The 18,258-nt window shown below is 36.9% G+C and overlaps 1 protein-coding gene across 1 annotated transcript; it reads right to left on the minus strand.

The window, feature by feature from the left end:
* Positions 1–128: 128 nt before the first annotated feature.
* On the minus strand, positions 129–11,479 carry LOC136815215 (large ribosomal subunit protein bL12-like). The gene is made up of 5 exons (XM_067071663.1): positions 11,387–11,479; positions 2,467–2,650; positions 2,000–2,068; positions 1,239–1,367; positions 129–363 (listed from the first exon to the last, which is right to left on the minus strand). Exons 1-5 carry the CDS (start codon positions 11,434–11,436, stop codon positions 247–249), a joined length of 549 nt encoding a protein of 182 aa, XP_066927764.1. The 5' UTR covers positions 11,437–11,479; the 3' UTR covers positions 129–246.
* Positions 11,480–18,258: the final 6,779 nt, after the last annotated feature.

An 18,258-nucleotide genomic window follows, 5' to 3' on the forward strand; every position in this document is an offset into this window, starting at 1 on the left:
ATTCAACAATTTGCAAGAAAAATGAAATTCTAAACCCTTCACTTTGCTTACAGTCGGCATTTTTCTAAAGCAAGTAAATTTGAAAAAACACCACGGAGGAGTGAATGATATGGAGCATCTTAAAAAAATTCCGTTTTCTTTTGTTAGGATAATTTCTTTTTTTATCAAAATAAAAAGCTTAGTGATAGAAATTTTATACATACAATGGATAAAGGAAGGCAACACATATATTGCCAAAGTTCTGGATTATTCAATCTCGACCGAAGCACCAACTCCCTCCAGTTGAGCTTTCAATTTTTCCGCATCTTCTTTTGAAAGTTTCTCTTTGACGACTTGTGGAGCACTTTCGACAAATTTCTTGGCCTGTAAAACGATTAATAAAAAAGTCTGTGTTGGTCGTCATTTTTTGATACATGGCTCTCATAAGAAGGGACAAGCTGGAGTTTTTACAAGCTCTTATGTGATTTGGTTGGTCGTTAAGTTAATTTCATTACTTTTTCTAAAGAACGCGTCATCTCTATTACTTCAAATGACCAATTAATTAGTGAAGTATCTTATAAAAACTCCAGCTCATCCCCATAAGAAAAGGCATACAATTGACTCTCTCTTATTCGATCTTCAAAGGACCAAGAATTTTCTTCGAATTAGAGAAAAATTCAAATTACTAAGAACAATTCAAACCACTTTCTGTTTCCGTAAATGCAGAAAGATTAGAATAATGGAAGTAGAAAAATAATTTAAAAAAGTTGAAGTTCGAACTAGAGAGAGTTGACTGTAATAAATGGTCGTTATCTTCTTAATCGCACGATAGGTTATTTTTTCTTATTTGGCACGCCCTCAAAGAGAGCAATTAATCGTTAATCACACTCTTCAATGCCGCGCCAATGTTTACAAAATTGATTTTAATGTTTTTTCTTACATTTTTTTGCATCGAACGTTTTAATTGCATTCGAAATTTATTTTGTGAGAAAGAAAATCAATAAACAACAATAAAAGAAAGACACAGAGAGAAGAGAAAAATATAAAACCTTCAGTATAATTTCTGTAATTTACTTTCCTAACTGGGAAAAAGTAGTGAAAGCCATTGTGCGATTAGCTCGTAATCACATAATAACTCGTACAATTCGAAAATTGCACTCGTGACTTTTTTGTTATTAATTTACCGAGTCCGAAAGGACTAGTGCAATCATTCTCTAATTGCACTCGTTATCATGTGATTACATATACTTATTAAATACCTGGACAAGATTGACGTCAGTGAGGATGGTTTTGATTTCTTTGATTAGTTTCACTTTCTTTGAGTCATCAAACTTGATCAGTTTAACGCCGAATTCTGTTTGAGCTTCTACTGGTGCTTGTTCCTCTTCCTATGTGGGAAGAAGGAATTGAGGTACCTGAAAACCTGTAGGACACCATGAAATAACACAGGGTGTCTACGGAATTTTTTCCACCATTTTTAAAGTTTTCAAGGTTTTTTTTGGCAAATTTTTTTTCAACGTTTTTTGGACCCTTTATTAGGTATTTTCAAAGTTTTTCAGGACTAAAATTGACTTAAAGTAGGATATGACTATGCTGAAGTGCATGGACGTTAATTTGATGCAGAAACAAAGATTGCGAGCGTAGCGAGCAAGAAAACATTTGGAACTTCAGCATAGACCAAAACTTCATTGAGAACCCCAAGTCAAAACAAGACTATACTGTCACAATCATGCATTTTCAAGGTTTTCAAGGAATTCTCTCATATTACATTCACTTTAACAAGGTTTTCAAGGTTGCTTAGTCCAATTTCAAGGTTTTCAAGGTCCCGTAGACACCCTGTTCAAACAAGGGCTTGATTTGTTACTATCATTTGTCAAATGAAGCCCTCGTTTTAAAAATACAGTGAGACACTTGTTTAAACGTTCATCAACAATTATGAGAGTTAACAATTAACTAAAATATTCACTTTAAAACCATGCATACATCATTAAAGTGACGTAAATTTTAGGTGCCTACATACTTCAACTGGTGCGGCTGCCGCAGGGCCAGCTGATGACATCATTGGAATATCAGAGATTCCCAATCGTTCCTGAAAAAACAGAAGAAAAATTACAGTACGAAGTTGTTCAGCAGGAAATGGAATTCAAAGTATTGTAAAGTAAAATGTACCGCAGTGATCTATCTCAAGGCGAGTTTTCATCTAAGCACTCATTTTGGAAAATCGACCAGAGATGAGGAGTTCCTTTCTATTTAAAAGACATGCTCAATTTTTTATTTATCATTTTTAATAACTACTGTCTTTCAGGTTCTTCAACATTTTATAATGGCTATTCGCCCTACTTAAATAATAATTAGATAGAAAATTTCGGAAAAGATAAAATAGCAAAAACATCTATGATGAAATGTTCCGAAAGAAGAGGAAGGAACTTTGAGTACTCATGAAACAAACTGATTCTCAAGTATTTTGAAAAAGGCAATCACAAATACCTTTAACAATTTATTTAACGATGAGACCTCCAGTAGGTTCAGTTTTTCAATGGAATCAACAATATCTTCTACATGTTTCGGGAAGGTTAAATTACCAGAAGCAGGTGCTTCAAGTGGTTCGGTAGAATAAAAATGTGATGAGGCAGCTGGACGAGTCTTGTTAAGCATGCGACAAACACTGCATCTAGATATGATGAAAGAATGGAATGGATGAGAACTTTAAATTTTTTTCTGGTGTAGCCAAGCCCTTATTTCTCCTGACAGGGCAGAGTTGGTTGCCAGTATGGCGGTCACATTAAAATTCAAAAGGAAACCGGGTTCTCTTTATCATTTTTGATTCAGGGTAAAAAGGCTTACTAAAAAATTTGTTGTGTGCTAATAGTTGTTTGGATCTTGATATCTTTCTGGAAAGAATGCTAATTACAGTATAGTAATCGTTAAAGTTTTCTTTCAAGAAAATGATACTTATCATATTTCTTGCATCAACAATGGACCATTTCAGAATTTGTCTGTAACAGGGGGCGGAAGACACGGAATCCTGAGGGCAAAAAGAGCTAGGATTTCCGACACATTTTGCAAAAGTACATGGATTTTGATCTGAATTTCCGACCACCACTGAAAAAAAAATATTTCCAGGGCTAGAAAAAATGTACGATGTCCAACGGGGGTAACAAAAATTTTCTGGAATGGCCCAATCTATGACGTGATAAGGAGATTACACTGTAGGGGTCCTCGACAAAACACTTTCAAATTTTTTATAGTATTGGTAAGAGCAAAAAGAACAGTATTGGTCCCCTTGAGAACGAAAAAGGGGTCCTAACCACAAGCGATTCTGCTAAATGTGAAATTCTGAACAACTACTCTTCATGAGTTGAAGAGGTTACGAAAGGGTGCACTTGATTGGTTCTCATCTAACAAATCAATGTTTAGGTCACCAAGTATAATGACATTGTGTTTCTTGGAAGTGACTTCTGCAATTATAGTCTCAAAATTGGTCAAGAACGTTCTGTGGTTGCGAGGTGGTTGGTAAACGCATGATACTAGGAACTTTGGAGAACGTACGTTGCATTCCAACCAAATCATTTCTAAATCGTTCTTTATTGATGTTTCATATTCTATACCATTTAACTGTAATTTGAAGTAAATAACTACTCCTCCCCATCCATCATCCACTTTACGATCTCAATGTAAGAACTCGTAATTATCAATTTTGATTTTATCATCCGGTATGTCTGCTTGAAGATGAGTTTCTGTAACGGCAAAGATATCAAAGTTTGTTTCTTCAACTCAAGAAGGACTTTTAAGATGTTTAGTTTGTGAATGAGTCCATTAATATTTAGATGAGCAATTTTCAAACCCTTTCCTTGGTGAACTTTAATGGCAATCTCCTTGAAGGCTTTGACCTTGTCTTCATCGATTTTGTTAGTATCATTACAGATATCAATATCAATGTTCTTGGGTTTTAAAACACAGGATGGACATAACCAATCAAATTTGTCCATGGATTGATATTCCTCATATTTCTTAGCAGAAACATTTCCGCATTTGATATGAATCCAGTTTGAGCAATCATCACATTCAATTCAATTGATCTATGATTGGATGCAACTGGACGTTTACATACTGGACATCTTGGTGCCATTTGTATTTTATTAGTTTGATCGGGTTGCTGCCTTTTATAGTGGACAAGTTTACCGTATTTCAAAAATGTTAATTTCGAAAATGGTATCCTTTGCTTCTGGAGTTAACCCAGCAGTCAACTTTTGGGGTCACTCACATATCGATGTTTCCTGCAACTAACGTCATTGTGACGCGAGGGGGTGGGGGGGGGTCAGAGCCTATGACGCTAAGAAATTTCAACAGAATATCGATTTTCAAACAGTTCATCATCCTTCGACCGTTAGGTCGGAAATACCGAGTATCTCTCTCTCCACAGCTCACGGTCTGACATAACTGTTTTCAGTTCTTCTAACTCGAGCCCTGTTTCCCGCCTCAAATTGTCGAGGAAAGTTCGCTTCCTTGAGTGTCTAGGACCAGTAGGGCACCACAATAAGATATCTGAAATGATTTCAGATTTTGCTCTGAAACAATGGCCGGAGAAAGTTAGCCTCCTGGAAAAAAGAACAGAAGAGATTCTAGGGAGACCTTGGTAGATTTGGGCGAGGTTGGGATGATCTCTCCAATCAAGATTTTGAACCCTTTTTAGGAGATTGGTATAACACCCATCAAGACTTTTCTCCATAGATTTTGTCATGGTCCAGGTTTCAGAACCATAAAGAAGAATGGGCTCCACAAGACACTTGAAAATTTTCAGCTTGAGGTTATTGCCAAGATCACATTGCCAGATTTTGTTGAGCTTATTACAAGCTTTCCACGCAAGTGCTTTCCTGGTTTTAAAGTCGCTATCAGAACTGTTGATAAGAGAGCCTAAGTAGTTGAAATCGATTACTTTTTTAATGTCAACACCTTTCAAAGAAAATAAAGGGAGAAAGTTTTCAGAGGAGCAAAGATATTCTGTTTTTTTTTTCTCGTTACAGTAAAGACCGACCTGACTTGCTGCAGTTTCTAAAGAATGGAGTATAATTTCGAGATTTTGAATACTTTCTGCAACAAGTGCGAGGTCATCAGCAAAATCCAGATCAGTCACAAACAAGCCAGGGTCACGTGTGCCCTGGGGCGTTTTAATTTGAATTCCCTTTTTGTTAAAAGTATCAACAGAAATTCTTAAAACATAATCCAAAACAACTATAAAAAGAAAAGGAGCAAGAGTGTCTCCTTGAAGAACTCCTGCTTGAATATTAAAAATATCTGTATCCCCATCAGATGATACAACCTTTGCTTTGGAAGAAGTATACAATGCTTGAATAGCATTTATAATTTTCTCAGGGATACCATAGAGACCTAGAATTTGAAACATTTTGTCTCGACTGATCGAGTCGAAGGCCTTTTTGAAATCAACAAAACATATAAAAGCATCTTTTTTGAGTTTCCTCATTTCTTCCAGAATTCGTCTGATAGATAAAATTTGAGAGAGTGTACTCCTGCCCTTCCGGAAACCGTTTTGGTTTCTCCTAAGGAGGGGGTCAAGAATAGGAACAATACGGTTAAATAAAAGTTTGTTATAAATTTTTGCGGCAATTGGCATCAAGGTGATACCTCTGTAGTTTGAGGCTAAGGTCAGATCACCTTTTTTGGGAACTGGAATGATACCCCCTGTTAACCATGCAGAAGGTGGCACAAAATCGTTAAATGTATGGTTACAAAACTCTAGAAGGAGGTCAAGAAAAATAGGGTCTTTCCATAAAACTGTGGGTATATTGTCTAGATCGGAAGATTTATTGATAGAAAATGATTTTAAAGCTATTTTAAGTTCATCTTTAGTAAAAGACTCTGTTGAAATGTGTAAGAGATCAAAAACTTGGTTCAGAGGAAGTTGGTCAGGATCGATGGATGATCCTTGCGCCCTGACAGTTCATTGATTGTCTTCCAAGCAGCTGAGTGTTGATTGGAAAAATGAAGATGTGAAATAGTGTCAATTTTACCTTGAATAAAAGATGCTTCAGCTGTTAAATAAGCTTCATCTAAATATTTTTGGGCGTCAGCAAGGCGTTTTGAGGTTCTTCTGGTTGCGCGAGATAGGTGCCTTGCTTTGACTTTATCGTATTCATTGCGTGCTGCGATGACAAGATCATTTTCAGACAGATGTGTTCTTTTGGTTTTAACTTTTTTGGGCAAAAGAGAGAGACAGACATTTTCATTTGCGTCTACCAAAGTTTGGTATTTCTCTTCAATATTGTGATCGGGACGAGAGAGGAGGTCAAATCTATTTTTCACTTCAACCGTATAAATAGAGCGAAGATTAGAACTTGTATAAACTTGTTGCCAATCAATAGATTTCAGAGGGTTGGGTTTGCACTTTTTAGAAGATCTCAAACTTAGACAAATGTGTGCAGAAACGACTCTGTGGTCTGAGCCAACAGAAGAAAAAGAAAAATATGATTGAGCATTTCTGACACTGTTTTTCCATTTACTTCGGACAAGGACATAGTCTATTTGGGATTTAGTTCCAGAGGGATGTTGGAAAGTCCAGAGCCTATTAGTATTTTTCATAAAAAGTGTATTTGTAGCAACAACCTGATGTTATAACATAAAATCAAAGAGTTTATTACCATTTCTATTTGTCGATTTATGGTATGAAAATTTTACATTATCATTCCCTAACTGGGCATTAAAGTCGCCAGCTAATATAAGAAAGTTATGCGCAGGAATAGAAAGGATAGTTTGAGAAAGAATGGAATAGAAACTATCGACATCAACCTGTTCAGAGACATTTGTTGGACTGTAACAAGCTACAAAGGTTGTTTTAGGGTTGCTATTAAATTCGGCAACAATAATTCGATTTGAAATTTTACGGAGAGATAAAAGATTTTCTGCTGCTCTAGAAGAGAGTAGCATACCCAGGCTGCATCGTTTGAGGCGTGTGATAGCACACTTAAAGTTATGCATAGCACTCCTTATCACACGCCTAGAGTACTTTTTAGGAGTGCGATTGACCACACGCCTGGAATTTTCAAATGACAAAGCCTGCATACCAATACCCCCGATTGTTGTTCCCCGGGAATTTTTCCATGCTGAGGCGGTTACAAGCTTGTTTTTACCAAGATTTGAGTGGAGGAATTCAATGTCTTTGTTAGCCACACTAGCGTCCTGCCAAAATGCGTATCAAAGATTAATGCTGCAAAAGCGCTATATCGTTTACTTGACTCAAGCAAAAAAATGCACCGCAAAACTTCTAAAGGGATTCATGAAAAAATAACCCGGCGCTTTTTAATGAAATTAACATTTTCAAAAACTTTGAGAAATTGCGTAAAATTTGAGCCATAGATGAAAAGATTTGAGCCAAGCCAACCTTGAAAACTAATTTGAAGATCTTCCCAAGAAAAAGATCTACGGGGGAGGCGGAACCCACCTAGATCCGCGCACTGCCAGATAGGCTATCTCCCGGAAATATTGCCGGACCTCAAACAATGACCCATTTACATGTGCGTAATTGTTTTTACTTTAGCGTATAAACAAGGCCTTAAAAATCGAAGTGCTGTCTCGGGAATTGAATGATAAATTTTGGTTGGTTGATTTTGGCTGCTGCACGTTTTATTTTGTTTCCAACTTTCAAGTTTTAATTAATATTCTCTTGCGAACTTGATTCAGGTAACTCTCATCCTTGTTGTTGAAATGTATCCTGTAGATGCATGACTGATGTTGTTTTTTCTGAAAGCTAGATTTCCTAGTGTGACTAACTGTCAAACCTGTAAAATTTTGTATTCCATCCTTCGCTAAACCTGCCATCTTAATTTAAACGCATAAAATATAACAGAGATGATATCCAATACCCTTCCGTTACGTTTGTAGGAATATGTTATTATCTCCATAATCATAAAAACAGAGATATCGCAATAAAAAAAAGATGGGCTGTATTTTGATATACAAGGGCCGCGCTGACGGACCGTCTACATAAATATGATAAAACAACGAGCCGTTTGTCTGGGGACAAACAAATGTGAAAGTCATACAGTTAGGGAAACCATCCAGGGTCCTGCCATTCTATAAGCCAGAAAAAACTAAATGACACTCGTAAACATTCTGACGTCAAATAAAAACTGAACGGATGTGTTGTTAAAAGATGTAAAGATGGCGGAGAAAATTCAAGAAAATCTACGAAAACAACCGAATTCAGCATCAATTTACGACCTTTGCAGCCCATCTGAATGTGTTACAAGTGAAGAAGGAAGATCCAAAGGCACACTTGAATGTAAAAAGTGCAATCGAATCGTACACAACATTTGTTCAAAGCTCCCCGTCTATCAAATCCAGTTATGTCTAACATACAAATCGAGAGCTTTTGTCTGTCAAAACTGTGTCGTGATCACCCCTGATCTATTGGAACGGGTCAATTCATGTGAAACATCAACAGTTTCAGGATTCCGAAAGGAGATAAAAGCTTGCGAAAATATAATGAAAGCCCAGGACGTAGAAATCACTCAACTGAAGTCCAAAGACGTTAATACAATGATCAGCGAAATAAAGGATAGCTTTGAGACCAGAATGGCAACGATCGAAAAGAAGATGGAAGACATCGTTGAGAATAAAGGAGAAAATAGATCACAAAGCTACGCAGCAGTCGCGTCGAGGAAAATCGAGAAAAACATAGAAAACGTACTTCGAAGGGAAAAACAGGAGGAACGACAGATTCAATCCACGGCGTGCAATCTAATTCTTCATGGTGTTGGCGAATCCACTGAAGATTCAGAGGAGTCAACCAAAATCTACGACGAAGAATATCTAAATGAAACAGTCTTACCTAAGAAACTAAGCTTATGGAATATAAAGATTGAAGAAACTCAAAGAATCGGAAAATTTTCGAAGGAAAAGGAAGATGAAAAATGCTATCGACCAATAAGAGTCCGATTTGCAAACGAAGAAGACAAAAATACAGTGTTAAGAGCAATCACTAAAGGAGAAAGATTGCCCTTCCGTGTGACAGATGATCTTACGAAAAGTGAAAGGAAGACAATCAAAGAGTGGTGTATGAAAGCCAAAGAAATGAACACGTCACTAAAGGATGCAAACTTTAAATTCAAAGTCAGGGGGAGCCCTAGGAAAAAACTCTATTTTAAGAAAATTGTAAACCGAACAAAGAGCGGTTCATAGAGGCCCATGTGCTCGCACGGTGGCCTGCGAACTTGTATAGCATTATTATAAACTTAAGTTTCTTACTATTTTCCATCAAAAACAACCAAAAACATTGCTACTTCCCAAAGCTGGAGACCAAAACAAATTATCTTCCAAGATTATGGCGCCCTTTTAGATCTATTGTTATGGCCATCTAAAATGGTGGAAAGAGTTGCGGAAAGACAGGGGCGCCCGCTAGCTTCGAGGGTGGTAACGCCAAAACGCCCAATACGATCTTCCAACAAAAGGCGAGTTATTTACCGTGCGAGTTACGTCATACACTCCACCGCAGCACACAACGAACGGTGTTTCAGTGAATATCAATAATTATAAGAATATTTTATGTGCTTAAATTCAGTAAACTTTGAGTTCTTCCACGTGCGTTTGGTTTGGGAACGCGAAACACGAACGCAAACTACCCATGTCTAAACTTTTCAATATATCTCCAGAACTAACAGATTTTTTGAAATTCTGTAAAAAGGTCTAAGTTCCTGAATAGTTTTACTATGTTCTATGGAAAAATCATAAGCATCAGTCAAATACTCGTTCATCTATTTAAGATTGAAGACAAAAATTTGCGAAGAAAAATATACCTTGAGCACAAAAAATGCTTTTTTAAACACTTTTTTCCACCGAAAAACAAATAACTTTTACAGACTTACCTTCCCCAAACATTGAAGAAGCCTCTACTAATTAAAGTAAATGAGATAAGATAAGATAAAACCTTAAAATCAACCAGAATTTACAACCTTTCGTCCAAAGCAAAAGACGTGCTTTTCTCGCCGCCATCTTGAATTTAAAATGAGAATTCTAGAGAATTCCATTAGTTTCCAGCTCCCGCGGTCTTTTTTCATCCAATCAGATCGCGCGATTTCACTTTCGCTTTCTCTAGTCCAATAAGACTGCGGGATTTGAGTCATGTGACTTTTCTATTAAAAAACCCGCGTGAAATACAGGGGGTCAAAAATAGAAATACAGGGGGTCACACTACTGGCTACAGGAACTGAAAGCAAGCAATTAAGGCCAATATTTTTGGTTTTTCTGAAGGACAAAAGGTATATATAGGAAGCTTTACTGAAAGAGGGATAAGGCTGGGACAATCTATTTAAAAGATATGGACATAAAAAAGGCACTTTTTTGGGTGATAATTAAGATTTTACTTAGAAACTTTAATTCTCTTACCCCCGGCTCGGCCCCCCCTGATATGAGCAAGGAAACCATGATGGCCACCCCTACTGAAAATTTCAGATCAAAACAAACAAGGAATTAATTCCTGTAACTCGAAGAAAATTGGAAAAAACTGGTTTTTGACTGTTTCTGATCCTAAAGTGCTATTTTTTGGTAAAAGCTATACAATTTATGTTTGGATTTCTAGAAAGCTTACCCATTCATTGTTAATACATTTTTTATTTGAAAGTAATCTCTTCATGGAATAAAAAGATATAGTCAAATCTTGTAGGGTCATTTTTCAAAAATTTTTTGCCAAATTCGATTTTCGCATTTCGCCATTTTACCCTACGCAAACGCACGTGCTTCATTGAAGATTAAGAAGATAAGAAGATAAAAAATGCGCTGGATAATTTTCATTGTAACAGTTTGGTCAATCATAGCTGAAAGTTTGAAAAAGTTTTTCCGACGCAAAAAAAAATTTCAGCCAATTAAAAGCACAGTGTGCTTATATTTACTATGTTTGCTACATCGTCTAGGCTAAAAAAAGTGCGAAAAGACACGAACGTCATTTTTTAATGAGTGTTGTTATGATTTTTTAGATCGCGGTTGCGTACAGGAACTCACCAAATGTTCCTAACTGTCATAAGTCAAAACCACTTGTTTTAAAACCGTGGGAAACGAAGCACAAAAATCAATGTGGCTGGAATATCAATATCTGTAATAACTAATAGAGAAGAAAAATTACTTTCATCGATTTTTGGTATATTTATGTAAATGACGCTAAGAAAGGGGGGTGGGGGGGTTCTTCAGATAGCGTCACAATGACGTTAGTTGCAGGAAAAATCGATATGTGAGTGACCCCTACAAAAAAATTAGTAATATTATTTTTGATACAATAGGCAGATATGATGAAGACAACTGGTTAGTGAAAAAAGGGAGGGGTGTTTATAACCAACAACATTTTTAGAAAACGTAAACTACATGCAGAATTTCAAATTAAAAGAAATTAAGGAAATTATACCTGGAAAGTTGTGCACATGTTCTTGTAAAATGTCCTAATCGAGCCGCCATTTTGGATTAAATTAAAACCTGAGTGCTAACTCTCTTTTTCTTGCGGTAACAATGAACGGGAAACGCGCGATATGACGTCATAGATTGTTTTGATCACGTGATTTACGAAAATGGTATTCTTTGCTACGGTTAACTTTTTTCAGGCACAATCAAAATCACACCGCCGGTCACCGCACCGATCACACCAGCATCAATCATTGCAGTCAAGTTAAGTTAAAGTCACAAGTGAGTAGGTAAGGTACCAGGTCGTTATTCGTGACCAAGGTCATGTATATCTTGGTGGGTGATAGAAATTGACCGTCATTTGAACATCCCCCTTCTGTTTAGTTTTTCCACTTCCTATCTCTCTTATGACCTATGTCTATCATCTCCTTTTCTATTTTCTGACTTTCTGAGACTTGTTTTCTGATTTCTACTAACTTTTCTATGAATTTGATATTTCAAACTTTCTCCAAATATCGACCCGACCGGGATTCAAACCCACCAAATGAAAGAATTTCTGATCAGAAACCCAGCGCCGCGCTATCCGCCATTGAGCCCACACACTCGCACAGCAGAATACAAAATTTGTAAGGCGGCAATCAAAAATATGTTTCATTCGGGTCGTCCGACCGACTGTTTATTTACAGAACACCCGATTCGGAAAGTCAGTAAAATCGTCAGTTTTTTTTGGGCCCTGTTCGTAGGCTCGGATCTTTCCCATAACACTGCTGTTCCCCTCAGGCAAAATCGTCGATTCTGTAGAGGTCACGAAATTGCCGAGTACAGACGTCAAAAAAAAAAAATTCAAAATGGCTGCCGAGCGAGCACTGACAAAAACAAAAAATTAGGAGTTTTCAATTGCCTACTACATCAGAATAAGACAGAGAAATGCAGTAAAATAAAAAGTAAACAAACCTTGAACCTTTTGTTTGTCAAAATAAGGAAAATATTCTAGCTGCAGTAATGTTTACATTCAGAAATAAATCCATTTTCCACCAGACCTACAACAAGGTTTCAAACCACGCTGCGGCATTACTGGCAATGAATTCTGACTTAAAAAATGTTGGTCCAGTTCCCTAGAAAGGGTATGATTACACTTCCAAATGACTTTTTTTTACAATAACATTTGTCTTCTCACAAATCCAAAAATAAAAGGTTTATAAAACCAACACGGGGGGTCAACATTCTTTACAACAAACCGTCAGATCAAACTTTATAAAGATCAACCACGTAAATGTCACTTGTTTTCCTGATATCTGAATAATATTAAAACCTTTCTGTATATATTTGGTTCTTCAAAACCATTTCCCTTTCCCGCAGCAGGCTTTAAAGTTCATGTTGACCCCCGGTTTTATTTGCGCGGTAATCTAGAAAGGCCTTTAGTGCGGTATAAACAAATGATTTCATTGGTTTAAAAAAGTCAAAACATCAAGCTATATCACGTGATCAGAATCATGATCGGACTAAACGGAAGCCGTGGTCATATGTCATATGATATTTTCGCGCGTTTTAATTCGGCAAAGTTTAGTAAACTCGACCACGTATCAATGTTTTGATTTTTCAAGCGGGGATTTCTGTAGAATGATAAAATATGGCTTGGCTGGAATCGACACCATAACAGCAGTGATAATGGCAGGCACGGGCAGTCAGGAACAAGTGCAAATCAGGATACCTGTCAGCAATCTCTCCTACTTTAGAGAGTTGTATCCTAATTTGGAGATTTAGGTATCCTAAATAGGAGAGCAGACACTTTGACCTGAATTTTTGAGGTTACTGCTTCGATCATCCGCGTTTTTGGAAAACTATGCAAACCTTTTCTTCATCGAGATTTGCACCACTGACCAAAATTTCAAGTAATTTCTCTGGCGGGTTCCTCGAAAATTAACATCCTTAATGTTACTGCCGGCCCAACGACAGGTTAACAAACAACGGCAGCAAGAAAGCCTTAGGATTTACGCGTTTTCGATGATGTATCTTTGACGGCTAAAAATAAGCACAAATACAAAGTTTAAAGAAAAAGCTAATAGCAAAATAAATAACACAAGAAATCAGTACAAACCAAAGTCTAAGGGTACAATAAAAAGTAGACAAGAAAATACAGAGCATACCTACAAAAGGGGGGGGGTTTGTACTTTTACGGTGTGACGGGATTGGCCCTTTTTTAGTACGGTATTACAGGATTTGACGAAAAAAGGGACGGGAAAATGGTATTTTAAAATCAGACGGTGACGGTATTTAGGTACATTTTTGCCCTGTACAAGCTGGTGTGACGGTGTTATTATTTTTTCAATTTTCGGGATTCCAGGATTCAGCAAAAATTTTGACGGGAAAACGGTATTTCGAACCCCTACAAACCCCCCCCCCCACAAAACAGAACATCTAAAAACACTTACTAAATCACTGTTGGCTAACACCTCGAACAGATACCACAGGAAAAAGTCATCAGTTCCCACGGGTTGGAAAGTCAAATTAAAAGGGTGGGAAAGTACATGTTTCCCACGCGTGGGACCCTGCAATGTTTTACTCTGGTGGGAAGTGCTAAATACCACTCTATAAAATCCCACGTTGAAAAAACAAATTCCAGCGGTTTAAAACTAAATTAACATGCAAGAGGTGGTTGCTCTCGACATTGTGCTGAGAATAGTGAAAATGAAAATCACACGCCTAAATTTGAACTTCACACCCAGCTTATCAAAAGGTCAAATCGAAAATCACACGCCGAAATTTCAATTCCCCACCTAGCTATTACCAATTATTTGATAAATTGTTAAATGTATTTGATCATTCGTGAGCATTGGCTCGATAGCTCCCATTCGTTCTGTCATGTACTTGCGCTACTTTGAGAATCCCGGCACTTTGTCACAACAGCGGAACAACAACGTGATACCGATTGAACGGCCGCACGGTGGATGACGATTCCACTGAGCCCTTGCGACGCAAGTCCATTGCGAACGAACGAGGTCGCCCTTGCGGGACGCCTCACCTTTAGCGTTGTGTTACACACTGATCGAATACACTCTTATAATGTTAATGATTTGCATACAATCTGAACAGTTTTGACCCAATTTTCACTTGTGGTTTTTTTTTTACGCATGCGTAGTACAAGTATGGGTATTTAATTGTACTTTCCCACCCTATATATTGTACTTTCCCACCCTATATATTGTACTTTCCCACCCTATTAATTGTACTTTCCCACCCTATTAATTGCACTTTCCCACCCTATTAATTTGACTTTCCCACCCTATTAATTTGACTTTCACACCCTATTAATTCGACTTTCCCACCCGTGGGAACAAATGATTTTTTCCGTTTTTAGAGTTTTGTAGTGTAAGTTTTCGTCGACTATATAATTGCTAAGTGTTTATTTGAAATTCACACCTAAGATATATCAAAAAGACTCTAAAGGGGCTTCCGCAGTGTGATATTAGTAATACCGATGTATCGATGTCTCAAAATATTTTAGATAAAGTCCAGGGTGTGAAATCGGAAATCCTAAAGATTTTAAAGAATTTTATTGCAGGGAAATTCCAATGGGGGAAATTACGTTTCACACTAGCGTGATGTGCTTTTTCTCGTAAGAAGGGTTTATTTCAATATTGCACGTCTAAAACTTCAGACTAAAATATTTTTTGAAAAAAGTCCGCAGTGGGATTTTGCGAATCCTCCGGCTTAAAAAATTCCACTTTGCAGCTTGAGAAAAATTACGCGGAACAAATAATTTTTAAAATTTCCAGCGCTGGAAATGGGGTTTTCCCACCCGTAGGATCTGATGACTTTTTCCTGTGTACACAGACAGCTTACAACATGCTTCACTCACAAACACTCATTCACTGCCAATTTGTAGCATTCACAGCTCAACACAACTCGACGTACACTTCCCTAAGGACAGAACACTTGACAATACATACACATAAACAACATTCCCAAGACATTTAACATAAGACAATACACAAGAGACTTATACAAACAGTATGCAGTGCCGAGTATGCACCCCGCACAGTGACAAGCCGTTACTAGTAACCCTGACACGTGCGTTTGGTTTGGGAATGCAAAAACGAACGCAAACTACCCATGTCTAAACTTTTCAATATATCTCCAGAACTAACAGATTTTTTGAAATTCTATAAAAAGGTCCAAGTTCCTGAATAGTTTTACTATGTTCTGTAAAAAAATCATAACCATCAGTCAAATACTCGTTCATCTATTTAAGATTGAAGACAAAAATTAGCGAAGAAAAATAAACCTTGAGCACAAAAAATGCTTTTTTAAACACTTTTTTCCACTTTTTTCCACTTTTTCCAACGTAATTTTTATAGACTTACCTTCCCCAAACATTGAAGAAGCCTCTACTAATTAAATTAAAAGAGATAAGATAAGATAAAACCTTAAAATCAACCAGAATTTACAACCTTTCGTCCAAAGCAAAAGTTGACGGTATAGAGCCTGAACCTTTCATGTTTTTAAAAACACATTGCTTACCTGGTTTGCAGAAAACACTTTTGAACACGAATGGTTCAGTTTTCAAAGTTTTTAAAAACACCGAATGTCCTGTTGAAGCCGACTGTAAAAAAAGTCCCGACTGGCTAATTTTCCCGATTTTTTCCCGATTTTCTAACCCGATTTTCAATCCAATTTTTATCTGATTGGTTCCGACAGGACACTGCAAGAGCTTCAAAATCGTCTTGAAAAACACCTTGAACACCAGAGAAACACTGAAAGGTTCACAAAAATGGTGGTGTTTCTGGGAAATGGCATTTTTGCCTGAGTTTAGTGGAGAAAATTGAGAGTTGATTTATGGAAATACCAGGAACACAGGAAATGCTGGAAACACACCACCTCGAGAGGTAAGGTGTTTCTGGGAAAATGTTTTTGCCAAAAACACCCAGAAAACCATGAAAGGTTCAGAAAAGGTGTTTCAGGTAAAAGTGTTTTCAGTGTTTTCGGGACTTTTTTGACATGAAAGGTTCAGGCTCATAATGTTGACGGTAATTATTGACATGCCAATAATTTAGAAGAAGTTGAAAAACTATCTGAAGCTGTAAGGAGTTATACATGCTTGTATGATAAATCGCATTCCGACCACAAAAATAAACCACTGAAGAAGATGGAGCAAAATCGAAAAATTTCTTGGAATGGAAGAAGTTAAAGATATAATGCACAGATTTGTCTGATTTTTATCATCCAATTTCTATTACTTTGTGTAGATATTGCAAATATTCCAAATAGTTTTACTCGGATACGTTGTTGTTAAAAACTACTTTGAAACACTCAATGGAAAGTGTTGTTAGTACAGTTTGTTTGATACTGCCTGTGAGTGAACCTTGTTGACAAACTATCAAAACCCAGGCGAACACATAATTAACTTATACCATATAACATCTTTTACAAACTCAAAAAACTTTCAAAACTACTCTAAACTACATCAAAACATCAGCCACATTTTAAAAAGGCTCCTTTCCAGCGGCCTTTTTGTTTAGAAATGAACCTGTGTTTTCATTTGTTCATCTTTTTTCACAAGGTCAGCTTTTTCCATAAATTATAGGCGCCCATAGAAAAATATAAAAAAATCCCCCGAATATTCTGCTTAGTGAGTGGGCACTTTTTAACGAATTAGGTGCACTCACATATGCAGGGAGAAATATCCCTGCAGGCATGTTAGTTGGACCAGACCGTAGACCAGAAAAATGATCTTTAAAGAACTAGACGGTGAAATAGTTTTTACGGTCTGCATATCCAAGCTAATAAAATTCATGTGGTTAATGTGAGTTAACAGTTAATGCGAAGATCCAGAAATGACCATTTTCACTGTTCAAGCCTTGCAACCATGAGAAATATTCAATCTAGTTTGAATTTACCCATGAGCTGCATTTTAGTATAGTGTCCATTAACAGATTCCAGAATCAGTTTATATACTTTAAATAATTACCATCAACTGCTCCAACTTGGGACTATCTGAAAAAATATGGGACGCCGATTGGCAAGCCGGCCACCATTTCACCGAACTTCCAAAGTCATTTGATTTGAGTTAAGGAAAGGCGTATTTAAAAATACACGATTTCTCTTTCGATTTTACAGTAAGTGAAAATACAGACCAGATATGCAACAGTCCCATGTTTCGACCAATCGTCCCAAGTTAGAGACGGTTGACGGTATGTGACTCGAGTTTGAAAAATCAAGCCACCGTCCGTTTAATGCGACAGATCCAGAATTGATCATTTTATTTAATGTGTAGAATCATGAAAAAAGTCCCAATCTGGTTCAAATTTACACATGAGCTGCATTTTAGTCTCCGCTAACATATTCCATAATCAGCTTGGAATAATTTTGTATCGAATTTGAAAATTCAAGCCACTGCACCAATCGTCAAACGAGACAGATCCAGAAATAACCATTTTCACGCGTAGCCTCATGGAAAAAGTACCAATCTTGTTCCAATTTACACACGAGGTCCATTTTAGTGTCCATTACCAAATTCCAAAATCAGTTTACTTTTAATAATCATGTGTTGAGTTTGAAAATCATACCACGTCCCACTCTCCCACCACTGACCGTTGTTAGCGACAGATCCAGAAGTGACTGTTTTCTTGTGTAGCATCAAGGAAAAAGTTCCAATCTTATTCAAATTTACACATGAGCTACATTTCAGTTTATTTATTTCTATATCAGAAGCCATTATTTCCTAAAAATAAAGTCTTTTCGAAAACAATAAACTAAAAATAGAAGTGATTTAAGGTAGAATTTTCACTCATAAAACGTTATGAAAACTTGAGCAAAGACTATAAGATATGGCAGAATGTTGAAAAAGGTTTATAAAAGAAAACCATTACAAAATATCTT

Source organism: Clytia hemisphaerica, unplaced genomic scaffold, assembly GCF_902728285.1.
Source record: "Clytia hemisphaerica strain Z4C2 unplaced genomic scaffold, Clytia hemisphaerica genome assembly, whole genome shotgun sequence".
NCBI lineage: Eukaryota > Metazoa > Cnidaria > Hydrozoa > Leptothecata > Clytiidae > Clytia > Clytia hemisphaerica.

What these genes read in the sequence shown, in the direction of transcription:
- LOC136815215 (XM_067071663.1), bottom strand. Translation starts at nt 11,436, where the DNA reads ATGGCGGCTCGATTAGGACATTTTACAAGAACATGTGCACAACTTTCC. An exon ending in ACATGTGCACAACTTTCCAG is followed by an intron (nt 2,651 to 11,386) that starts GTATAATTTCCT and finishes CATCATATCTAG; the next exon opens with ATGCAGTGTTTGTCGCATGC. An exon ending in CGGCAGCCGCACCAGTTGAA is followed by an intron (nt 1,368 to 1,999) that starts GTATGTAGGCAC and finishes CTTCCCACATAG; the next exon opens with GAAGAGGAACAAGCACCAGT.